The sequence below is a fragment of the Peromyscus leucopus genome, chromosome 13 (genome assembly GCF_004664715.2).
Source record: "Peromyscus leucopus breed LL Stock chromosome 13, UCI_PerLeu_2.1, whole genome shotgun sequence".
NCBI lineage: Eukaryota > Metazoa > Chordata > Mammalia > Rodentia > Cricetidae > Peromyscus > Peromyscus leucopus.
Window position 1 is genome coordinate 16,182,099 of NC_051074.1, and position 24,871 is coordinate 16,206,969.

The window sequence follows — 24,871 nt, forward strand, 5'->3', positions numbered from 1 at the left end:
GCAGAAGTACTAAAGAAACTCAGTAAGAAGGAAAATGACAATTGGCAGATATCTAGACTAGCTCAAAAGAAAGGATAGACTAAAAAATCAATATAAAAAAGAAACCAACTTCAAAGAAGAGAGAAAAGTGTAGAGCTGGGTCAATATACTTGGAGAAGTAGTATCCTGTTGAGTCACACACTGTTTAGAACATAGCCTTTCACAGTGTTTTCACCAAAGCACATTTCAAATCTTAGAAATGGGATTCCAGCTGAGGGTAGACAAGAGGTTTATTTCAAAAGTGGGAGAAAAAATTCTTCCAATATTAGAACCAGGCAGCTTGGAACAGGTGTGTGTGTGTGTGTGTGTGTGTGTGTGTGTGTGTGTGTGTGTGTGTGTGTGTGTGTGTGTGTGTATAATGTGTATACATTCATGGGAAGGTTCATATATGGGAAATCCAGAAGAAAAGTTCAGTTGCATTTCTCAGTTTGTCAGATTCTCTCAACCTTCTTTCCTCCCTCCCTCCCTCCCTTCCTTCTTCCCTTCCTTCCTACCTTCCTTCCTTTTCTTTCCTCCTTTCCTCCCTCCCTCCCTCCCTTCTGTCCTCCCTCCCTCCGTCCCTCCCTGCTTTTTTTCCTTCTTTCCTTCCTTCCTTCCTTTCCTCCCTTCCCTCCCTCCCATCCTTCCATCCTCCCTCCCTCCCTCCCTCCCACCCTCCCTCCCTTCCTCCCTTCCTTCCTTCCTTTTCTTTCCTCCTTTCCTCCCTCCCTCCCTCCCTCCGTCCCTCCCTGCCTTCTTTCCTTCCTTTCCTCCTTCCTTCCTTCCTTCCTTCCTTCCTTCCTTTCCCCTTCTTCCTTTTCCCCTTCCTCTCCTTTCTTGTTTTGTCTCAACGATGATTACTTCACTGACCTGAGACTTTCAGAGATCATCTTGGCCCCATCTTCTGATTTCAGTATTGACAGTACAACAACATCATGGCACCATGCATCTTGGCAGGTAAGCAATTCTCCAACTAATTCATTTTCTCAGAATTCAGAGACTTGGATTTACAACATCACCTCTGAAATGAGAGGAAGTCAGATCAAACTCTGAAATAGACTTATTTAACAGAGTAAAGAAAGAGTTGGTACTTTTATTTGTGCATTTCAAATTCTTATATCATCATGTATAGCTGGAGAGCTTTTCTCTCTGGGTCCCACCAAGTCCCACCAGTCCTGGAGCCCACTTATAAAATAAACACACAGATACTTACATTATTTAAACTGCTTGGCCATTAGCTCAGGCCTATCATTGTCTAGCTCTTACTCTTATATTTAGCCCATTTCTATTAATCTATGCTTTACCACGTGGCTCCTGGCTTATTGGTACCTTACATCTTGCTTGTCCTGGCAGCATCTCCAGGCAGGCTCTCCCTCTGCCTTCCTGTTCCCCCAATTCTCCTCTCTGTTAGTCCCACCTATACTTCCTGTCTGGCTACCAGCCAATCAGTGTTTATTTATACAGAGCGATATCCACAGCAATTATGTTGTGTTGGAAGGCATTGCTGGCTGTCAGAGGTTGCAGTCTACCATGTCTGGCCAGATTTTTCCAAAAGCTCAGCAACGTGGAGACTACTTCCTCCCTCCCCAGCAAAATATCTTGATTTCTATCACCCTTTTCTGGAGAATGTTCCTGGGCAAGAAGGACTGACCTTATGTGAAAGCTGTCTCTAAGCCAGATACCTAACTGTTTGAAGCCTTGGCACAGATTCCTGCTAGAAGACTTGTGCTAAGAGCTCTGCTATGGGACCATACGTCCACATATGAAACTTTGTGATAGGAATGTGCCACTTCATGCAAATTAGGGTTTGTCTCTAGGATTCCCCAATCCTATATATTCCTTATACTCTGAAGTAAAGTTGAGCTGATTCATTGAAGTCTATTTCCTTGAGGGCTGTCTCCATCCTACCCAAAGTCATCCTAACCCTGTTCCCTGCTTCTGCTCCCTCCAAACCTATGGACCAATCAGCCAATGATCCAAGGAAGAAGCACAGCCTTAATATAGATGCCAAAACAATGAGATGGTTAAAAATGTTTAAGACTAACATATCTGGATTAAATTATTTAATTATAAATTTGAGAAACCTAAGTATCCTTATTACCTACAATTATTATCTTAAAAACAATGACTTTGGATGTGACTTGGGTGAAGCGTTAGTCGGGTCTCTTTTTCGTGGCGCCTCCTAGGCGGTCGGCCGTGTCAAGATGAAGCTGAACATCTCCTTCCCTGCCACCGGCTGTCAGAAACTCATCGAAGTGGACGATGAGCGCAAGCTGCGTACGTTCTACGAGAAGCGCATGGCCACGGAAGTGGCTGCCGATGCGCTGGGTGAGGAGTGGAAGGGCTACGTGGTCCGAATCAGTGGCGGGAATGACAAACAAGGTTTTCCCATGAAGCAAGGCGTGTTGACCCACGGCAGAGTGCGCCTGCTGTTGAGTAAGGGGCATTCTTGTTATAGACCAAGGAGAACTGGAGAGAGGAAGCGCAAATCTGTTCTAGGATGCATCGTGGATGCCAATCTCAGTGTTCTCAACTTGGTTATTGTAAAAAAAGGAGAGAAGGATATTCCTGGACTGACAGATACTACTGTGCCTCGTCGGTTGGGACCTAAAAGAGCTAGCAGAATCCGAAAGCTTTTTAATCTCTCTAAAGAAGATGATGTCCGCCAATATGTGGTCAGAAAGCCGTTGAACAAAGAAGGTAAGAAGCCCAGGACCAAAGCACCCAAGATTCAGCGTCTTGTTACTCCACGTGTCCTGCAACACAAACGCCGTCGTATTGCTCTAAAGAAACAACGAACCAAGAAAAACAAGGAGGAGGCTGCAGAATATGCTAAACTTTTGGCCAAGAGAATGAAGGAAGCCAAAGAAAAGCGCCAGGAACAGATCGCCAAGAGACGTAGGCTGTCCTCTCTGAGAGCTTCTACTTCTAAGTCTGAGTCCAGTCAAAAATAAGTCTTTAAGGGTAACAAATAAATGATCATACCTTAAAAAAAAAAAAAACAATGACTTTGAAACACATATGTGTATATATATACATATATATATAAAATTTTATATATATATATATTACATTGTCTGCAATTTAGTTATAATGAAAACAGACAATATTACTGGCATTGTTTGTTGCAGTGTTTATAAAAATTTGTATAAGTTCTAAAAGTGTATATTTAAATATATCGGTCAATAAAAAATATGCAGGCTATGTAAATGGCTCTTTGTATATGTCATATGTCATACAAGCTTGAGGAGTAAAGTTCAGCTCTCCAGAACCAATGCAAATGCAACATGGGCTTGGTGATCCTAAAGTCCAGAGTTTAAAAGGTAGAGACATGGAATCTCTACACATGTGCAGCAAGCACTTGATCTCATCAGTCCCACTAAGCTTAATATTACTTTAAAGATAAAATCTTTGTGCAGATAACGTGTCCTTGTATTGTTCTTTATATAGTAGTATTATTATAATCCTTTTTATCAGCTAGGAGTTGGTCATAGATAATTCTATGTGGATAATATTAGAGAATGGATATGTTTTAGGGTCTGTATTATTTGTCTCATTTACCCTCACATCAATGCTTTGGGATTATTATTGTAATTCTTAGTTAGAAGATAATGTAATTGCTATTACAAATTAAGAAAGCTGTCTGTTCATGGAGCCAGAACTCACACAAGGACTATCCAACAATAAAAAAAAATATATTCCTTATAACTGAACATGTCTCATTTTCTAACAAGTGTTTACTTAACATTTGTTAAGAATCTGATAGAAAATAGGGGTACTTACAGTGTGTTGTAAAACATTAAGTAGAACCCCTTTCCAGTGATTTCTGCAAATTTGAAACACAAGAAATTATTTATTTTCACTCAAAACTTATATTGTAAATTATTTTTATTCTATTAAATACTAAATCATATCTTATTTCAGTACAGTATCTTGTCAAATTATTTATATCAATTTGAACATACTGTTAAAAATACCTTGTTAAACTCCACTTTAAATGTAGACAGAGAATCACATGCACACTATGTAGGTGACTCAGTTGAAAATAGAATATCCATGTTATACATATGAATCAGTAGATCAATCACATTATTCATATTTACTTCAATATTTCTAGCACTTATCTTAAGGTCATTCAACACTCTAGTCATAAAGTATACTTAAAATTTTACTACATTAATTTAACATTCTTTTCTCCCATGGCAGAAAATCATACCGGTTACATTTTGGAAAGAGGCGAGCCATAGCATGAAAGCAATGAAAATGTTAGGTACATAAAACCATTTCTCTTCATCAGATCAGTATTTGTGCAGTCACATGAGAAGCAGAGACATTTGCTTGAGCTTTCTTGTATGAGGAGTCAGAGCTAAGAAGTTATTCAGTTTACTCAGTGCTATAGTGTTGCCTCACATGCTCACATCCCTGGTTTTGATCCCAACCAATGAGAACAAAACCAAAGTGAACAGCAACACATCCCGTGGCAGGTAATGCAGCTCAGTGGTAGCATGCATGCTTATCATGTTTAAAGGCCTTAGGTCAATTTCTAGCATTACACAAACAAAACAAATTGGAGATTCCTGAAATCAGAACCTGAAGCATAAAGGACAAATGTGCAGACATGCAAGTTCAAGGAGATGAAGGGATCTTAGAAAGAAATTTGAAATAGTTGGAGTAATTAGGTTGATGATAAAATAACTCATATTCTCAGAATAGTACACTTCAACCAAAATATATTTTCTTTCAAAACAGTTTATTACTAGGAAATTAATATCTATGATGACCCTTGAATTGCTGCTATTTTTGTGTCTGTTCAAAACAATACTTATGCTTAAGTACTAATTAAAAAAATCAAATCAAATTGCCATGTGTACTAATTTTGGTAGAAATCTATGATATTTTATGCATATTTGCAACTATAAATTTACATTGCAACACAAATCTAAATCATTTTCATTTCAAATTTCAAATTATTACATGCTCATGGAATTACAGCACAGAGTTATTTTCTGTAACAAAAAGAAGCAGCTTCAGGATGCTGAATCAGGACAGATTTGAAGAGTATGTGTGTGGTGCATCCATTTCTTCCTGGAAAGGAGCTCTTTTAATGAATAAAATATACACATTGTCTTGGGTATTTTCTATATGAAATTACATATATTATATTAGATAAGTATTAATGCTAGGGGATGTCATTCTTTACACAGTGAATATATGTTGTTCCTATTGGTTAATAAATAAGCTGCTTTGGCCTATGGCAAGGCAGCTTGGAGGCAGGCAGGAAATCCAAGGAGAGAGACAAGAAAGAGAAAGGCATAGTAGGAGAGAAGCCAGACTGCCTTTGTAGGAACAACATGGAATAGAATTCAGGTAAAGCCACAGAACACATGGCTGATAGGAATTTCAACCACGCTCCCATGGCCATGCATGCCCAGTGGGACACTTAGTCATCTCCACCTAGTGATTTCCGGGTCACATGTCCTACATAACCCATGCCCCATGGCTATGTGGTCATGTAATCACGCAGACATGACCACATGATCTATGGGCATACATGGAATAGTCACGTGGGCTTGTGTGCACAGGTGCATCCTGGCCTTTGTAAGACTAGCCCCATGTTCTTCCTCCCTCTTTCTCACATGTGTCCTTCCACGGGCCTGATCACATCTATACCTTTTTCCTTGTCTTGATAAAGCTCTTGTTAGTGGATTCTGTCATGTTTCATGACTTTTCCTTGGAGGCAAGAGCACTAAAAAAAAATCAGTGGTGATACACAGATTAATAATAATGGGTTAAGTTATAAGAGCTAGCTAGCAAGAAGTTTGATCCATAGGCCATTCAATTCGCAATTAATATAAGCCTCTGAGTGATTATTTTATAAGCAGATGCAGGACCACAGGGTCAGGTGGAACTGGAGAAACCTTCCTGCTACATATTAGTTTACAATATGTATTTTAATGAGACAAAAAGTATTTTAATGTGCCTTTCTGAGACCTATTTTGATTGTTTCAATAATATTTACAAAAATTAGATCAATATTATATGTATTTATTTTATATTTATGATAAATCTATTATCACGATAAATTAAAATTATATTACTTAACATAAAGAAAATTTTTTTATAAATTTATTTTATTAAATAACTCCATATATATATATATATATATATATATATATATATATATATATATAACTTCATTTTTCTTGTGTTCTAATTTCTGAACTGTATGTGATATGTATTTTTTTATGGCTAATAAGGCTTCCTCTTGAAAACATGTACATCAGACATAAGATAAATTTGAACTGGGCATGGTAGCATACATACCTCTTTAATGTCAGTACTCCACAGACAGAGGCAGTCATATCTTTTGGAGTTTGAAGACTGCCTGATCTATATAATAAGTTCCAGGCCAGTCAGGATTACATAGTAAAATACTGTAACTCCCCAACAACAAAAGAACAGCAGTGACAGACATGTGCCACGTACTATTAAAACAAAATCAGAAAACTGTACTATTCTAGTCACCAGAATGGAGAAGGAGTTGTATACCCCCTCAGAGCAAAAATAAGATAAAATAAAACTATAAATATATAACTAAAGCATGTATTTCATACTTTAAGCAGATTTCCTACTATTATATATTTGATATTGGATATTGCTACAAAAATCTGAAATGGATAGGCTGGTAAAATATGTAATTATGCAAGCCAATGGATTATTTCCACGGTCCCATGTGCCTAGACAAAGATGAAAACAATAAATAAAAATGCAGAAGTCAGGATAAATCAAATCATCTAGTGCATTTGGAATTGATATGGTAATTGCATTTGGAGTATGGAGCCTTCTTTGGTTGATCACCATAGAGTCAGATCAGGCAGAATGATAGTTACATCACACACCCACTGAACAGATTAATCAAACCTTTAAAACCTAGTAGAAATCAAATTAGACAAGGAAAGAGAAAATAGGAGATACACTGCACAAAACATGTGTGGAAACTGTCTGAAATATTAAGAAAATGCTAAAAGAAAATAGATCTGGGGCAAAGACAGCAAAAAATAAGCAGGAAAAAATGAATATGATAATACAAAATAAGTATTTATTTGTTTTAAGAAATAATATAAAATACTGTTTATCAGTGGAAGATCTAGTGCCTGAAGTCAGTGTCTTCTTTGATCCAGAGTCATAGGAAACATGTTATCTCTCCATGCTTAAATTACCTAACATAAAATCAAAGTAATAATAAAATATACCTCAATTTGCTTTTGTGATGATTAAATGTGTTTTTTGATGATTAAGCCCTTAGAATAGTGTTGCCTTTTTATTGCTAGTAATTATTCTTGCACATAAAGTTTGTTTATGAATTAAGCACAACTATTAAAAAGGATTATTACTTTTAGAGTCAAACACAACTTAAAAAGATTTCTTAAAGATTATACAATTTTCAAGTTGAGATAATAAGCAAAAGGGGAAACTGTTTATTAAACTAAAAATAAACTCAATAAAATGTGAAAACAATTCAGGTTTCATCAAGTCCCAGAGAGGGTGTAAATGGAGGCCTAGAGAATTCCTAACAGAATTAGAAAAGGTAATGTTGAAATTGCCTTAGATCAAGAGAGTCTGGAATGCCTAATTATTTCTTAAACATCATTTCTTTCTTCAAATGGGCCTAAACTATTCATTTTCTTTCATATCTAGAGCCATTCTTAATACTAATAAACCAACCTAATGATTTCTCCAAATTGCTTACACAGACTTTGATTGCAGGTCACTTCAGAGCAACTCAAAATGAAGCAAACTGACTGGGTCATTGAGGGTGGGGAATGTAAACAAGTTAATGCCTAGTTAAGTTACTTATGCAAGTTAAAAACTACACCTAGTCAGGTAAACATATTCTGGAACTTCTTACATTTCTTGAAATAGAAACAGCTCAGTGAGGGTCTTGATTTACATAATTCATAGTAAGTCTGCTCCTATAAAAGAGGTTTTAATTTTATCAAGAAAATATTAACTGCTATGTGTGGCAACAAAACATATTTTAAGTAGAGAAAGGGACAGTAATCCAAATTTCTATTTTTATTGCAACATTATTATACACCCCAGAAGAAATAAAAATTTACATATAATACCATGAGCCTCAAAGGCATGTAAAAAATACATGCTGATACTGATAATAATTTTGAATAATATAACCAGAGATTATTTCACTGGGGAAAATACATAGCTTCAGATGAGTTCAGAATCAGTTCACATAATTCAAACCTTGTATTTATTGCATTTTTCTGGAGATATGACAAATATAATTTCTAAATATATCACAATTTCTAAATATCATGTTATGCTCCAACTTATTTTTTTCTTAGTCAAAATATAATTACATAATTTTCTGTTACCGCAAATTCCTACCATTATCCTGCCTTTCAAATTCATGTCTCTTATTCTTTAATAATAATATATATGCCATATTTAATTAATGTATAATTAAGCATATATGAATAAACATTCAAATGCAACCTGCAGATTCTCATGGTGCATATATGTGTGTATAAAATATTAAAATATATAATGCCTTGAGCCTCAAAACTTGTAAAAAATAGATGCTGATGTTGCTAATAATTTTGAATATATATGACCAGAGATTATTTCACTAGGGAAAAATGTATATTGTCATATTAGTTCAGAAGTTAGTTCATGTAATTGAAATCTTGTCTTTATTGCAATCTTACTGGAAATACTATGAATAAAATTTCTAAATATATCATATACATATATATACATACACAGATATACACATGAATTCTGTGGGATGTTCTGTATGGCAAATGTGTTGCTCTGATTGGTTAGTAAATAAAACACTGGTTGGCCAATAGTCAAGCAGGAGGAAGTATAGGTGGGACAAGGAGGAGAAGAATTCTGGGAAGTGGAAGGCTGAGTCAGAGACACTGCCAGCCGCCACCATGACAAGCTGCATGTGAAGATGCTGGTAAGCCACGAGCCATGTGACAAGGTATAGATTTATGGAAATGGATTAATTTAAGCTATAAGAACAGTGAGCAAGACGCCTTCCATGGTCATACAGTTTGTAAACAATATAAGTCTCTGTGTTTACTTGGTTGGGTCTGAGCGGCTGTGGGACTGGCGGGTAACAAAGATTTGTCCTGACTGTGGGTCAGGCAGGAAAACTCTAGCTACACATGAATATGTATATGTGTATGTATATATGGTAAAGTCTAATAGACCTCTCTCAGCAGTTGTTAAATACCTGTAGCCCTTCATCAGGGGTCTCCAACCCATTGTGTTTTCCTTGATCAACTTTAACACATCAACTAGTGCTGCATTTTTAAAGATTGTTTCAGCAATCATATTGTTGATATTTCATGGATGCGGCTTCTATGCCATATCATGAAGTTACAGTCTAGCATTACTCTTCCCAGGACTATGGCTTTTACAATTTTTCTGACCCCTCTTTTGCTATGTTCAGCAGTCAAAGAAGTCCAAAAGACTCCTGAAACAATATATAATATTGTTGTTGTCTTTAGTTTATTCTCATCAAATGACATTAATTTGTTTTATAAAACATTACATGTGAACTATAACATTTTATTAATTAATTAAAGCACAAAAACAGAAAAACACTTATCTTCAAATGTAGGTTATTAATTAAATATTTCCTTTTATAACAACATGAAGAATGCTATATTTGTATTGTTTTAAACACCATACCATCAGTTATGTGCCTAGATATGTTTGGGGAGCCTCTGGCAGTGGGACCAGGATTTATCTGAGTGCATGGAATGACTTTTTGGAACACATTCCCTAGGGTGGGACACTTTGGTCAGCCTTGGCACTGGGAAGGGTGGGGGGCTTGGGGAGCTTGGTCCTGCCTCACTTAGTATACCAGACTGTTGACTCCCTGATGGAGGCCTTTCCCTCTCTGAAGAGTAGATGGGGGTGAGATTGGGAGATGTGGGGGGTCGGAGCAGGGGAGGAAAGGGGAACTGTGATTGGTATGTAAAATGAAAAAAAAAAACTATTTTAGATAAATAAATTTTAAAAATAAAAAAACAGCATATGCAACATCCCTGATACTTTATCTGACTCGCAAACTTCCCTCTGAAACTTCACAAGCCAAGCATCCATCCTATGCATTTCTTTTAATATTCTTATCTTACATTCTTCCTCAGAACAGATCACCAAGGTTTGAATGCCCAATGTATTTTACAACCCAAAATTCCAAAATCCTTCCACAATCCTCTAAAAACATAGGATTAAGTCTGTTACATCAGTACCCCACAATCTTGGTATCATTTTTTTTTTGTCAGAGTTATGGATTCTATTGGCTATAATATAACATTATGGCCAAAAGCTACTGGAGAAGGAAGCATTTGTTTGACTTCCATTTCTACATCACTGTTCCATACCAAAGAAAGTCTAGACAGAAAGTCAAACTGGGCAGGAACTTGGAGGCAGAAGCTGAGGCAGAGGCCATGGAAGAGGGCTGTTTACTAGCTCACTTTTCAAGGCTTTCTCAGCATGCTTTCCTATAAAAATTGGAGCACCAGCCCAGGGGTAGCCCCACCCACAGCAGGCTGGACCCTCCTCCATCAATCACTAATTAAGAAAATGACCAACAGGCTTGCTAATAGCCCAATGTTATGGAGTGATTTTCTCAACGGGAGCTCCTAGATCTCCAGTGATCTCAGCTTGTGTCAAGGTGACTTAAAACTAGCCAACACACCATTAAATCTTCTAAAGTTAGTGAGATATAAACAAACCAATTTAACCACAACAGGATGGAGATGTAGAGAGATTACATGCATATTTTAGTCATTAAAGGTCATTCAGCCATCAGTGAAAAGAAAGGGAGGGAAGGAGAGACCTAACAGGTAAGAAGATATCAAACTTAAATTCCAACAAAGTCCAGGTGATCTATAAGGAACATCTGATTGGCACAGTATCCCACTGTAGAAACTTTTAAAAAGGAAAAATGTGCTAATTTCTAGGGGGTTTGTTTTCTATACTATGGTGTCTAGCTTTTTATATAATAAATATTCCATATCTTTTAATGTAAACATACCATGAAATGGCAAGAAATCATGTCTCCTTTAGGGACTAGAGAATAGTCTCTCTGTTAGGTCTAGATACAGAACAAACATCCTATATGATGCACTTGAAAATGACTGTTACAAAAATAGCTAATGGTAGATCAAACAAAAGATAAAATCTAGGATTTTAACAAATTTATCATAAAAAAGACCAATTAAAAATGTTAAACATTAGGAATATCATGAGAGAAAAAACAATGTAAATTGTGGTCTGGTATTAACTGACTAAAAATCTCAATCGGCAAAGGAAATTATTTATATTCAGTAGAGAGAGATGGCTGCCAATCCTCAGGCAATATAGAAAAAGGAAAACAACTAAGTTAAATAAATTAAAATTTCCCACACCAGAGGATACTGAGGAATTACAGCAAATAAGACTGTATTCTGTTCTATCAGAAGTCCAGGATTTGATGCTTCCCACCCCATAGCACTTAACCACCACCCATAAATACAGTTCCAGGATATCTGATACCATCTTCTGGCCTCCGTGGGCACCAGGCATACATGTGGTGCACATAAATAAAAAAATTTAAATTATACATTTTCAATAATTTATTTTTAATTATTTTTTCATAATTTTGGTGTTTATTACTACAAGGTGAGTCTCAATGAATTTTAGATAGAGCCTGAGAGATGTATACCCCAATATATTTTATGTTAATGAAATCTAGATGGAATCATGGAAAATATCTGGCATTTATAGGAGTACATGGGCCATTAGCTTTAAACAATTTAAAATGCTTTGAAATAGGGTTTTAAAGTAACATAATAATCAATTGATTATTTAATAATAATAAAATGTTAGAACAATTATGTTGCTTGGTCTCTATGATGCTTATATCCATCTTGGTAATGTGTACCAAACTATTCACTAGAGCCAAATGTAAGATTGTTTTTTTTAAGTCCTTTGTTCTCCATATTTACGGTTTAATGCTATTTTTTCAAGGATAATTGATTGCATTTATTAGTAACTTCAGGAGACCCAATATATATATGTGGAAGAAAAAAATACTTAGAAATGAATTCAAGGTTTTTCCACTAGAAAGCTACTTTGATATAAAGTTGACAGGACATTACATCCAAAAGATGAAAGATTGAGTGTACCAGCTTAAAATAGTGGCAAAGCAATTTAAATCTACCCTGTGATTAAATTCAGGTAGCAAAACTCTGCTCAGAATTCATTGATAGAATTCGATATGGTTTTAAAACATCACTATGAATTATTTTATATAATGAAGGAAAAGTTATAGTAAAAATGTCAAACTAAACAGCTGAATAATTTTCTACACCATTTGATCTTTAAAATACCAATATTGTATCATGGCATTAAATATTGTGAAGATTCTTCTGCGATGATAGTACACTCTGGCTATTCAAGACACTGCGTACATCACCCAAGAAAGCCCCTTGAAATCAGAGAAAATGACGTTTACTTATGAGAATCTCTCCCACTGAAAAAGTGAAAGCATTTTTCTCCTTCTATAGCTGGTATGTGCTGGTGTGGTAAAGAGGTCTTGGAAGTATTGAGTATATCACAGCAGTATACACCTAAGATCAGATGGGTTCTGTGATTGGCTCATGGTTACATGGCATTATTCTCACACTGGAAATTGCAAATCAGGAGACATTTTTAAAAGCCAGCAATTCCCCTTGGCCAGTGTGCTTTTTGTTCCTTCAACCTGGCAGTATTTGGTTTTGCAGCAGAGGTATTTCATTTTCGTGATTTTTTTTATCTCATTGTAGATACATCATTATCCACAGATAACATTCATAAGAAAATGTTTTTTTTTCTTATATTTCATAGCAAGGATATCAAGAAAAAGTTATTGAACCACTTTCCACTTAAGTAAAAATCATCTACACATGAATGATTTTTATTCAAGAGAACAATGTTTTATCATAATAAAATTTAAAAAGTATGATAATGATTTACTTGCTCCATATATTATTTTACATACTGCTTTTATATGTAGAATTCAATAATGCCATGAAGTAAGCTAATTTTATATAAAATTTAAATTGCTGTTTTTATAAGTATGCTTCTATATAAATAAATCTCACCTGTTTACACATATATATTAGCTACTCAGATGAAAATGCAAAGTGTATATCATACAAGTTAATTAACAAATATTTGTTAATAGAAACAATATATCATTTTAAAAACTATATGGGGAAGGAGAAGGCTCAGTGGATACATCACAATGCATTAGGAACAAAGTTTGAATTCCCAGAAAACACATTCAAGCCAGACAGTTAGTAAGCAGGACTTTATTGTGACAGGGCTTAGAAGTGGTGCTGCCTCCAATCATGGTGAAAGCTTTTCTAGAAAGGTTTCAGAGAGCAGCATTTTCTAACATTCTTTTTATGTGTAATGTGAGACAAAGAGACAGTGTTTATGTTTAAAAACCAAGTAAATAACATAGAACCTTCTCAGATAGAAATTCTGGAGAAAGACATGATTTAAAAATGGAGATTCCATTAATGACTAGTCAATGAAACTAAGAATGTTCTAAAACTGCCCCCTTTCTCTAACCTATTTTACCATGAACATATTAATGCAAGTGGTTATGTGCAGTCACAATAATTTTTCGTGACAAATAACTATGGAAAGTATTAATAATTTCACCAAAGCATATACCTGATACCCCTTGAGAGTAGTTTGGAAAGTGTCTTTTTTGCAGAAGAAGATGTGAGAATGGGCTCTATGAAGCAGAATATCACCTTTAATATTTCCTTCTGCAAGGTGGTTATCATTTGATCTGGGCAGCGTGGCATACTCCCTTAATCCCAGCATTCTGGAGGCAGAAGCAGGCAGATATCTGTGAGTTTGAGGCCAGCCTAGTGAGTAGGATTTGTTGCACAAATGTAATATACTGAGACAGTAAAGATGTATATGAGGGACAATTTTGCAACTATGAGTTATACATTTAAGGAACAGGACCCAGGATCCTTAGGGTACCCCCAAATGGGTAAAATATCTTAGTAATGAGCCAGGATGTCGTGTTTGTTATTGCAGTACCAAAGGTGATTTAACAAAGAAGTCATAGTTATTCAAACATTAGTCATATCATCAAAGGAAAAAACAAGCAAACAGACAAACTAGCCAGAATTTTCTTTTTTTCTTTTAATCCTTTTACTAATCATTTGCAGTAGAAGGATAGAACAAGGCAGTTTTCTGGGGAACAAACAAACTTTTGCATATAAATTATAGGTTTTGCATCTTGAAAGGTAATAAATAAAAAGAAAAGGGAAAAGAAAGTGTTAACTGAATGAAAAAAGATCTCCTGACATCTCTTTGATTACACAACAAAAGACAATGACCACTTACCTTTCCTTACCAAAAGAATGAAGTTATTATGTACAAACCAAAATCTGTTCCTAATTGAATATGTGTGACAAAGTTATCAGTCTCCCAAATTGTCTTCCAGCACTACCAATCTCTGTTTTAATTTTATCATTCACGAATAATGAGATCATCATGTTTTAATCTCTATTATTTCAGTAAAATAACTTCAAATATGAATCCTCATAGTCTCACTCAGTAAATGACAAATATGCAAAGAGACTCTACTATATGAACTGAGATTGGAAGAATTTAATGTAGGGAATTTGGTGTTCCAAAGAACTTTGGGAACAAATATGAATAGATCGGGTTCTTAAATGATAAATAACTAGAGTATGGTGGAAGGGGTGGAGGGATTTTGATAAACCAGAGATGGTTTTTTTTTTTTTTTTTTTTCGACACATCTCTGCTGTCCACAGGCTCCACAGAAAGCGATGACTTCCTCTTTCTCTCTGTACCAGTGCCTTAATTGCTGATACCCCAGCCTGTTTCTACTTCTACTGTTGTCCCTGTGTCCCAAGTTCAACACAGCTGTTTCTGTAACTGTCATCATTGCCAGGGGCATGTTTGGAAGCTATAAAATATTCTGTAGCTCCTGCCAACTTCTAACATCCTGCCACTATCCCCAATCAACAGAAATTTACAGGAAGTCATCTAGAAAGTGGATCTGGGAAATACCGTTTGCATCATCATAGATTAAATGGACCTTGGTTTAAATGAATCTCCATAATGATAACCTCTCAGATTGTCTTACAGATGAAGAAATGGCAAAACAAAACAAAACAAAAACAACAAAAAACTGAACACAGAAACACACACACAACACACAACAAATGTACCTCATGGAAAGATATAGAATTTAATATACTGAAGATTTTACTTTCTTTACATTACACTGGTCTGAATAACATCACCAAGGAATAATAGAGAATAAAATCTGTGCTAAGACACATTCTGGAATACTCTTCTGAATTTGCATATCGGTAAGAGAGATTCATTAAAGAAGATTGCAAACCAAGAGGAGAGCAGGGGAATGTAGCTTCTGCATAATTTAATGAGAGTAGTTTTGTAAAGCAAGGAACATAAATTTAAATATCTGATCACTCAAATGAAGTTGTGGCTATAGGATAATCAATGGCATGTAGACGATGGAGGTCATTAGTGACCTTCAAAGTAGCTTCTTTGAAAAGAGTGCTGAGAGCAACTGGATAAAGCTCAACAGTAATAGAAATTGATGAACTAGTGTTTGTGCATACATTATTTATGCAATTTTGCTTCAAATGATACCATTACAGGTAAACTGAGGAGGATAAAAAATTTTAAGAAAAGTTGTGTGGTCGCTTTTAGCATTGTTAAGGTAGAAAATGATACAGGGTACAAGACTTAACACAGATAACAATGTAAAAATTACTAATGTTGTAAAAGGGGGAGATAAAAATTGTAGGAGGTAAGGGTGTGCTTTAGTCACATGGGGTGGGATACAACAAATAATGTAAAGAATTTATTCATTCTATGAATAACAGATTAAAAAAACTAATTGAAAGTACATGTGTGTTAAATATCCAAAATGTATATATTTGTACTCCAGAAATGAGAAAATAAGCCAGAGCTTGTTTTTGTTCTTCATAGTTAAGTAAAAGCATGAAAGAGAACAGAGCCTTTCATATTGACAATAGGGAGAATTTAACCTATAATTGTTATTTCTAGTATCATCTGACTGGGAATTATCATAATGCTCAATATATTTTCTAATTTAATATAGGAATTGTATGGAATGGCATCATTCATCACCGTAGTAACGTTGAGAAGGAATGGCACTGACTATAATACAAAAAAATAAATAAATAAATAAATAAATAAATAAATAAATAAATAAAAACAGCAAGGAAGATTTTGATTTCAGCACTAATATCAAGCGTCTTGAGTAATTATTGGTAGAAAGGAATTGATAGAATAAGGTTTTTAGTGGAAACTGGGAAAATGGGCCTATGGGACTTTGCTCTGTTTAAAAATTAAATTGTGAAATTCACTTAGGAAAATGAGATTAATTAACTTGAGTATTAACGAAGGAAATCAGCTTTGAGTATTGCAGACAGTTCTAAATGAAGGGGTGTTTAAATCTGAAATTAAGACTTTGTTATAATGCCAAGCTTTAGGAAATCCCCTTAGAAGTATAATGTTGAAGAAACAATGAAAATGAACACAAGGAAAGGTGATTCAGGATGCTGGACAGATCATTCATAGAGATAATGATTTGAAGAATGACAACAGGTGAAAAGATAGTGTGTAAGCCAGTGATCTCAAGAATTAAGTTTGTTCCGGAGAAAGGAAGGGTGATTGGAAATGCAGACAAGGTTGGTAGTGGGGTGCAATTTGAAACTTTGTGCTCTGATGGAGTTTGTTAAGGTGGTAGTGCATTAGGGAGCAGATGTAGAGAAAGCTAATGTTAGTGAAATGTCAATCTTACTGGAACTAGTCCTGTGGATTTTCTGGGGAAGAAGACTGGTTCTCATTTCAATCTAGTCTTAGAACTGATGTCCTCTGAATTTGCAGGCAGTGTGAGGACAAGTGTTTGGAAAAAGGATATAAAGTTTGATCATATCAGAATTACACCACAAATTCTTTTGAAGATATTATCTTTTGCTAAAATACCCTGCAATGTCCTTGACAAAATACAAGAAAACATTGAAGCCAAAGACAATTATTGAAGCAATAGAAAATGAGAAGATTGCAATACTAGTATATATTTCACACTAGGAATGGGTGAAGTTTGCTCAGAAAATTTTCCCTTTTATGATTGTGTAGTAAAACTTAGTCATACATAATGAATATACAATAAAAATCTTTACTATATAGAATATACACTACATAATATTCTTTAAAAATGCACTCTATATTATCTACAAAACTCTTTAATTATTAATGTACCTCATGTGGATCAGTTATAAAATCATTAGGGGTTATTGAAAATGGTGAGTATAAATGTATATTCATATCCATTTCTTCCAAACTCATTATATATGTAGATATATTGATAGACGCATATATATGGATAAATATAGATAAACATATAGATAAATTATTTTGTATTGAATGAAGTTTTTTTTTTCTAAAATAATATATCCTGATTATGGCTTCCTTTGCTATTCCTAGTTCTTCCTTACTATATAAGTCCTTTCTGTCTCTTATTAGAAAACAATCAAGTTTCTAAGGTATGAAAATATAATATAATATAAAATAATATAATATAATATAATATATAATACAGTCAAATATGATATAATACAGAAGATAATACAAAACTAACACAGTAGAATAGGATAAAAAACGAGAAGGAACACAGTCTAAGAAAGGGCACAGGAAACAAATGTAGACACAGACACTCACCCATTCACACACTCAGGAATCTACAATCATTATCTAAAATTACTGAATATTTTTCCTACTTAAAGCATTTATAAGGCTCTAATATTAACATCATAAATCATATAATAACTAAATGGATTCAGGCACTTATTATTTACAGCAAAGTACATAGTAAGGCAGTCCATTTTCATCAAAATTATTTATTTATTTGTGGGTGTACATGTGTGTATATGCATTGCTTTGCATGGATGTGTGATGTATGACTGTAACAATGTTTATAAAAAGTTTTTAAACATAGAATTTCAGCTTTAGCACAGCCATGGATATACTTTGATAGTGTATCTAGCACATATTTCTTAGAAGTAAGTCAGTTTTTTTTTCAGAATGGCTACACCTTAATAATATTGATACAAAGGAAGGTGGTTTCACTGAGGCAGAAATAAGTGACATCCTTTATAATATTTGAAATGATCACTGTTGTCCAGCACAATGAGCTTATTTCCTCTCTCCTACAGTAATTTTCCTTCATCTCTGATATAATAGTGTTCCATGAAGTGACTTCCAGGAACATGTCACAGATTCAATCAATTTGCAATGACACAGCACTATCATTCCCATAAGTGTTCAGGCACTTCCAGGAATGACTAAGAAGCAAAACATTGCCCACCAACCGCTGTGTTGACACATACATTTTAAAGAACACAGGCCTACTGAGTGGTCACATTATTAGAAAATAGTGAATTTTCTATTTTTGAGCATGTTTCTAACACACAGCAATATTTGATATGCTTCTGTCACAGGACTATAATTTCCTCTATAAAATACAAATGAAAAGTTTTGGAGTACAGTCAGATAAAATTGACATATTTGCTATCTGATGCTGTTTAATGATTTTTAATTAAAATGTATTTAAGTTTTAGGAAATTAATTTTATGCTGTTAACAATACAAAATATCAGATGAGCCAAGCAAAGAAAATCACTATCTCTTGAGCTTTAATATTTATATAACCTTATAATTAAGCAAGATGATCTTCACTGAGAAAGCTATTGAATTACATTACTTAAAAACATGTTGATGATAAATACAAAATAAAACTCTTTGTCCTTTATATGCAAAAGATTTTAGTCTCTTTATATGCAAAGTGCTTTAGTCATTTTTATTTGTGCTGAAATATGAAACAAGGACTGCAATTGTGTGTTGATACTCATGTTTCATGTAGCTATTTTTATATTTGGGTACTTTGTGGGTACAATTTATAAAGGAAAAGAAAATTTTGTTTGACTAGCTCATGTTCATTTCACTGAAGAGCCAAGAAAATGGGATGTATCTGAATCTCATAATTGAAGATAGGTAATGACAATATAAAAGTTGATAGCTTGTTTCTCACATGTTTTTTCTCAGTCTTATTTTCTCTTGATATTTCTTCACTAATTCATAGGAATTCTAGGAGGATTACCTCAAGGAGCAGGAAGTATTGAGGAGGGCCAGTAAAAAGTTAAGATACATAAAGCAGAGTAATTATAGTATCGATATTGATGTTCATGACCTTTATTCTTATTTTGTGTCTTGTTTTAGAATAAACTTATTTGACAAAAGTGATAAAGTGCCAAGGAATAATGACCCATGATTTACAACAGTGTCGTGTATCTTTTGGAGGAGGATATGAACATTATTTCTTTTTCAAGATAACCATTGGGAATTAATTTCAGCTGATATTTGGTTCAGGGGATGCTGTATGCCTACTGAATGTGCCTAAATTATTTTCAAAATCAAGATCAAAATGTTGAATAAAGAACCTTTTTATGAGGTTCCCAAGTTCAATTAGGAGCAGGCAATTTCCTATCAGTATTTGGTCTAGAATAGAAAACTCTAAAAGCCATATTTAGTTTTTCCTATATTTTAAAACACGTCTGTTTTGCGAAAGAGAAAGGGAGACACAGAGAAGGTTGCCAAGATCGTAGAGCTAACTATATGAATTTGAAGTGAAGAGAGGAAACTGTTACAAACTGATTTAGAACAAATACATGAGCATTACGTACCTCCTCATTCCAGTGTTATTGTTCTTAGGATCCACAAAATCAGACTTCCATTTACCAGTTAGGCATGCTTCAAAGACAGGGTTGAATGTAGCATATTTGAGTTCTCATATTCAAATTATATAATAATCTGTCTCCAAATTAGTTTCATAATATGCATGACCTAAAGATACTTAGTATGAAAGATTCTCCACTATTTCTACTCATAAACACGGTCTTTCAAATAAAATTCAAAGCATCTAAGGCTGCATTTCTTCAATAAAAATTATTTTTAAAAACTGTCATCATCTCACAACCCACCCCCCTATTCCCTCCTACAAGAAAGTAAGGCCTCCCTTGGGGAGGTACGTTTAGTAGAGGGTCCAAGCTCTTCCCTCTGCCTCAAGGCTATGCAAGGTATCCCATCATAGGTAGTAGGCTCCAAAAAGCCTGGATGGATTCTGATCCTACTGCCGGGGGGGGGGGAGCTGGAGGGATCAGAGAATGAAAAGGGGGGATCTTTGATAGGTATGTAAAATGAGTAAAAAAAATTCTTAATAAAAAATAATAAATGAGGATATGCATGTGTGTTGGTTAGTTTTTATTGGCAGCCTGACACATCCTAGAATCACCTAGGAAAAGGGAACTTCAATTGAATAATTGCCTCAATCATATTGGCATGTGGGAATATATGTGGGGCACTTTTTAAAACTGCTAATTGATGTAGAAAGGTCTAGTCCACTGTGGGCGGTAACATCCCTAGGCAGATGTACTTGGGATGTATCAAAAAGCATGAGCCATTGAGTGGATGAGTAATCAGCATTAGTTCATTGTTTCTTGCTGAATTTCCTGTCTTGAGTTGCTGCTCTGATTTCCCTTATTGAAGGTCTATGATCTTGAACTATAAGCTGAAAGAAAAGCTCCCCTAAAATTAAAAAAAAAAAACTGTCATCACTTTCAGAGGATATAATAACACCCACTTCGATGTATGCCCTATTTTACCTAGAATCACTATCTGTACATCAGCTAATGAACATCTAGGCTGTATTCATTTACAAGCTATGGTGATTGAAGCAGCAAAGAACATGAATGAACAAATTTCTCTGGATGAGAATACAGAGACCTACTACAGATATATGCCTCAGATTTGGATAGATTTTTGTGGAGCTGTATGCACACTGATTTCCATAAGGGGTGAATGACTTGTGCATCCTAAGCAGCAGTGATTAATGCTGCCCTTTCCCCACATCTAATCCAGCATTTATTGCCATTTGCTTCTTGGTACTTAACCATTCTAACTGGAATAAGAAGAAATCACAATATAGTTTTAACTTACATTTTCCTGATGACTAAGGATATTGAACATCATTTTAAATGTTTCTTAGCCATTTGTATTTCATAGTTTTGAATTCTCTACTTATTTTCTTATCCAGCTAAGGATGTTGAACATTATTTTAAATATTTCTTAGCCATTTTTATTTCATAGTTTTAGAATTCTCTACTTAATTTCTTCTTTTCTTGATTTTAATTTTCTTAGTTATTTATATATTCTACATACTAACCCTCTCTCTGCTGTATAGCTGGTGAAATTATTTTCCCATTCTGTAGTCTTCCTCTTTATTTACATAATGGTGTCATTTACTATATAGAAATTAATTTTATTAGCTCCTATTTATTATTTGTTGGTCATAATGGCTGTGACCCTTGGGTCTTAGCCAGACTTCATGGGGGTAGCAATGTTCCTTGAACAGGAAAAGCTATTAACAGATACAAAGCCCTGTCCCAGGAATAGGTTACTTCTTTGGGACTCACTGGCTACTGAAGTACCAAGAACTACCAAATATTATAGGTTATGGTCATTGCTCTTGGTTATACTCCACAACATCATGTAAGACCCTATTGCTGAAGAAAACATCACTTAAGACATAGAACACTGCATGAAATTCTTGAAGCAGTAACTTCAATAGAGGATGAAACAAATTAAATGACTAAAACAAAAACACTTTTTAGTCTCATTGTTGGCTTTTGTTAGTGTCTCTTGCCTCTATCTGGAAGATAATTTTAACTCCCAACACCACCCAAGATTTAGATTTTAGATTGATGTCACTAAAATAACTTATAATTTTCCATCTAATGACTGTCTCTCTCTTCTGTCTATACTTACCTATTCTTTATTCAGAGTTGAATTTAGTATCTATCCTCTGTTTCAGCATACAATTATAAGACTGGTGGGATAATAAAGGCCATTAAAGGCCCAGGCTCACACTTAAAAAAGAATATAATTGTAGTTTTCTTAAATTAGATGTGATGGCTTATTTTTTAAAAGTATGGCATAAATATCACTCTTAGTCATTTATTTTAAGTGCTCTTGTAAAGGCAAATTTGAACAGAATAACACACAACTCTAAAATCTGCCGTGAGTATGACTTGTAATATTTTCCAGATGGATTTTCTTACATACTCATATCTCTCAGTACCCAATGTGAGAGCTTAACATCATGCTTCTTAGGGAAACAACAACTTCCAAACTGTTTTCATATTTGCAAATGAGATATCACATTTCTTGGGCACCTTAGTGAGTGATTTAAAGTTGATTATGTGATTCCAATCAAACTAGAAAAATTCAATCCAGATGTGTGGGTTGTACTACACAAAATGAAACATTCTCTTCCATCTAGTTTGCCAAACCAGTAGAGTCCAATCATCCCCTCTTGGCTTGAGGAGCATCCATAAAAATAAAGCCAAAGACAAGGAATAAACAGTGAGTGCCAGAGAGTGCTGTGGTCTTTGATCACATAAAATAATTTATGCTCTGAAACTGTTATAACCCTGAAATGGAGTATTTAAAGTCAGAGATTTGCTTAATTGTGTATTTATTAATCATTTATTTACTCGGGTAACTTTACATTGCTTGTCAGAAAGAGATAGTGTCTTCTTCACTTCTACAGTGAATCAGCCTTGATTTTCACAAATCTTCAGTTTTCTGAACTTTATAAAACTTCAACAGACAGCAAACAGAAGCAAGTCAAAGGCACAAAAGTATTTTGAGTAAAATCTTAAAAGAAAAACCAGGCAGTGATTATACATGCCTTTAATCGCAGGATCTGGGAGACAGAGTCAGGTGGAATCACTATGAGTTTGTTGTCAGTCTGCTCTAGAAAGCAAGTTCCAGGAGAGTCAGAGCTGTTACACAGAGAAAACCTGTCTTGAAAAAAATTTATAGGAGAAAATTTTCCTAAACCTAGAAACAAGAAACTTAGAAAACACCAAACAAATTGGACCAGGAAATAAATTCCACATGGTACATAATAATCAAAACATTAAATACATAGAAAAATAAAGTATATTAAAAACTCCAAGGGAAAATGCTAAGTAAGATATCTACAGAACATTTTAACCAAACACAAAAGAATATATCTTCCTCTCTGCACCGCATGGAACTTTCTCCAAGACTGGAGAGATCTCATATTAGCAACTTCACAGCACACCTTAAAGCTCTAGAACAAAAAGAAGAAATCACACCCAAAAGAAGTAGACAACAAGAAATAATCAAACTCTGGTCTGAAATCAATAAAATAGAAAAAAACAATATAAAGAGGCAGTGAAACAAAGAGATGATTCTTTAAGAAAATCATAAGATTGATAACCCTTAGCAAAATTAACTAAAAGAGAGAAAGAGAACATTCAAATTTAAAAAAATTAGAAATGAATAGTATAACACAAAAACAGACATTAAGGCAATCCTCAGAATCATAAGGACACACTTAAAACAAATCTGTATTCTACCAATTTGGAAAATCTAAAAGAAAATGGTAATTTTCTCAATATATTCCACTTATCATAGTTAAATCAATATGAGATAATCAAGTTAAACATACCTATAACCCTAAGTTAAAGACAGACAATAATTAAATTCTTCCAAGGGGGGGGGTTTGTGGTCTACAGAGACAGATAGTTTTAAGACAGAAGTCTACCAGACATTCAAATAAAAGTTAATGTCAATAATCTAATGATTCCACAAGATAGAAACATAAGGAACATTGTCCAATTTTTGTTATTAGATCACAGTTACTCTGACATACAAATAACATAAATTCTCAACAAGAAGGATAAATACAGGTTAATTTCTATCATGAATATAGATGCAAAAATACTCAATAAAATACCTGTAATCTGAAACTGAGAACATATCACAGAGATTATCTACCAAGAACAAATAGGCTTTAACTCAGAAATACAGAAATGATTCAATGTACTTAAATCAATAAATGTAATCCACCATATAAAAAACAACTGAAGGAAAAAAAATCACATGATCCTCTATTTGATGAACAAAAGGTCTTTGACAAAATCCAAAATCACTTCATGATAAACTCCCGGAGATATTTGTAGTATAAAGGACATACTTCATAATAAAGGCAGTTTATAGAACGCCCATATCCAACATCAAATTTAATGGAGAGAAAAAAGTTATTTCCACTAAAATCAAGAACAAGAGATTAAACACTTGCTGCATACAATTCAATATAGTACTTAGCTAAGACATTAAGACAACTGAAGGAGCTCAAAGGGATTTATATAGGAAGGAAAGAAGTCAAAGTATCTTTATTTGTAGATGTTATGATAGTATATATAAGCTACCCTAAAAATTTTACTGAGAAACTACTCCAGCTGATAAAAACACTCACTAAATCCTGGGTATAAAACTTATAAAAATCAATAGACTTTCTATGTACGAATGACAAATGGACTGAGAAAGAAATCCAGGGAACAACAACTTTCATGATAGCCTTGAAAATATAAAATATCTTATAGTATTACTAAGGAAGCAGGTGAAAGAAAGACTTGTATGCTAAAAGCTTCAGGACATTGAAGAAGATATCAGAAGATGTAAAGATCTCTGAAGCTATCTAATTGAAAGGATTGATTTAATAAAAATGTCCTCAACTGAATTTATCAGACTTCACTGAATCCCCATGGGAGGGAAGGAATGAGGATTGGGTTGGGTGGGGAAAATTG

General features: G+C 34.4%; 1 protein-coding gene across 1 annotated transcript; it reads left to right on the plus strand.

Annotated features, from left to right (window-relative positions):
• The first annotated feature begins 2,167 nt into the window (after nucleotides 1-2,167).
• LOC114696334 (40S ribosomal protein S6) lies at nucleotides 2,168-3,021 on the plus strand. The gene has a single exon (XM_028874009.2). It carries the CDS (start codon nucleotides 2,223-2,225, stop codon nucleotides 2,970-2,972), a length of 750 nt encoding a protein of 249 aa, XP_028729842.1. The 5' UTR covers nucleotides 2,168-2,222; the 3' UTR covers nucleotides 2,973-3,021.
• Nucleotides 3,022-24,871: the final 21,850 nt, after the last annotated feature.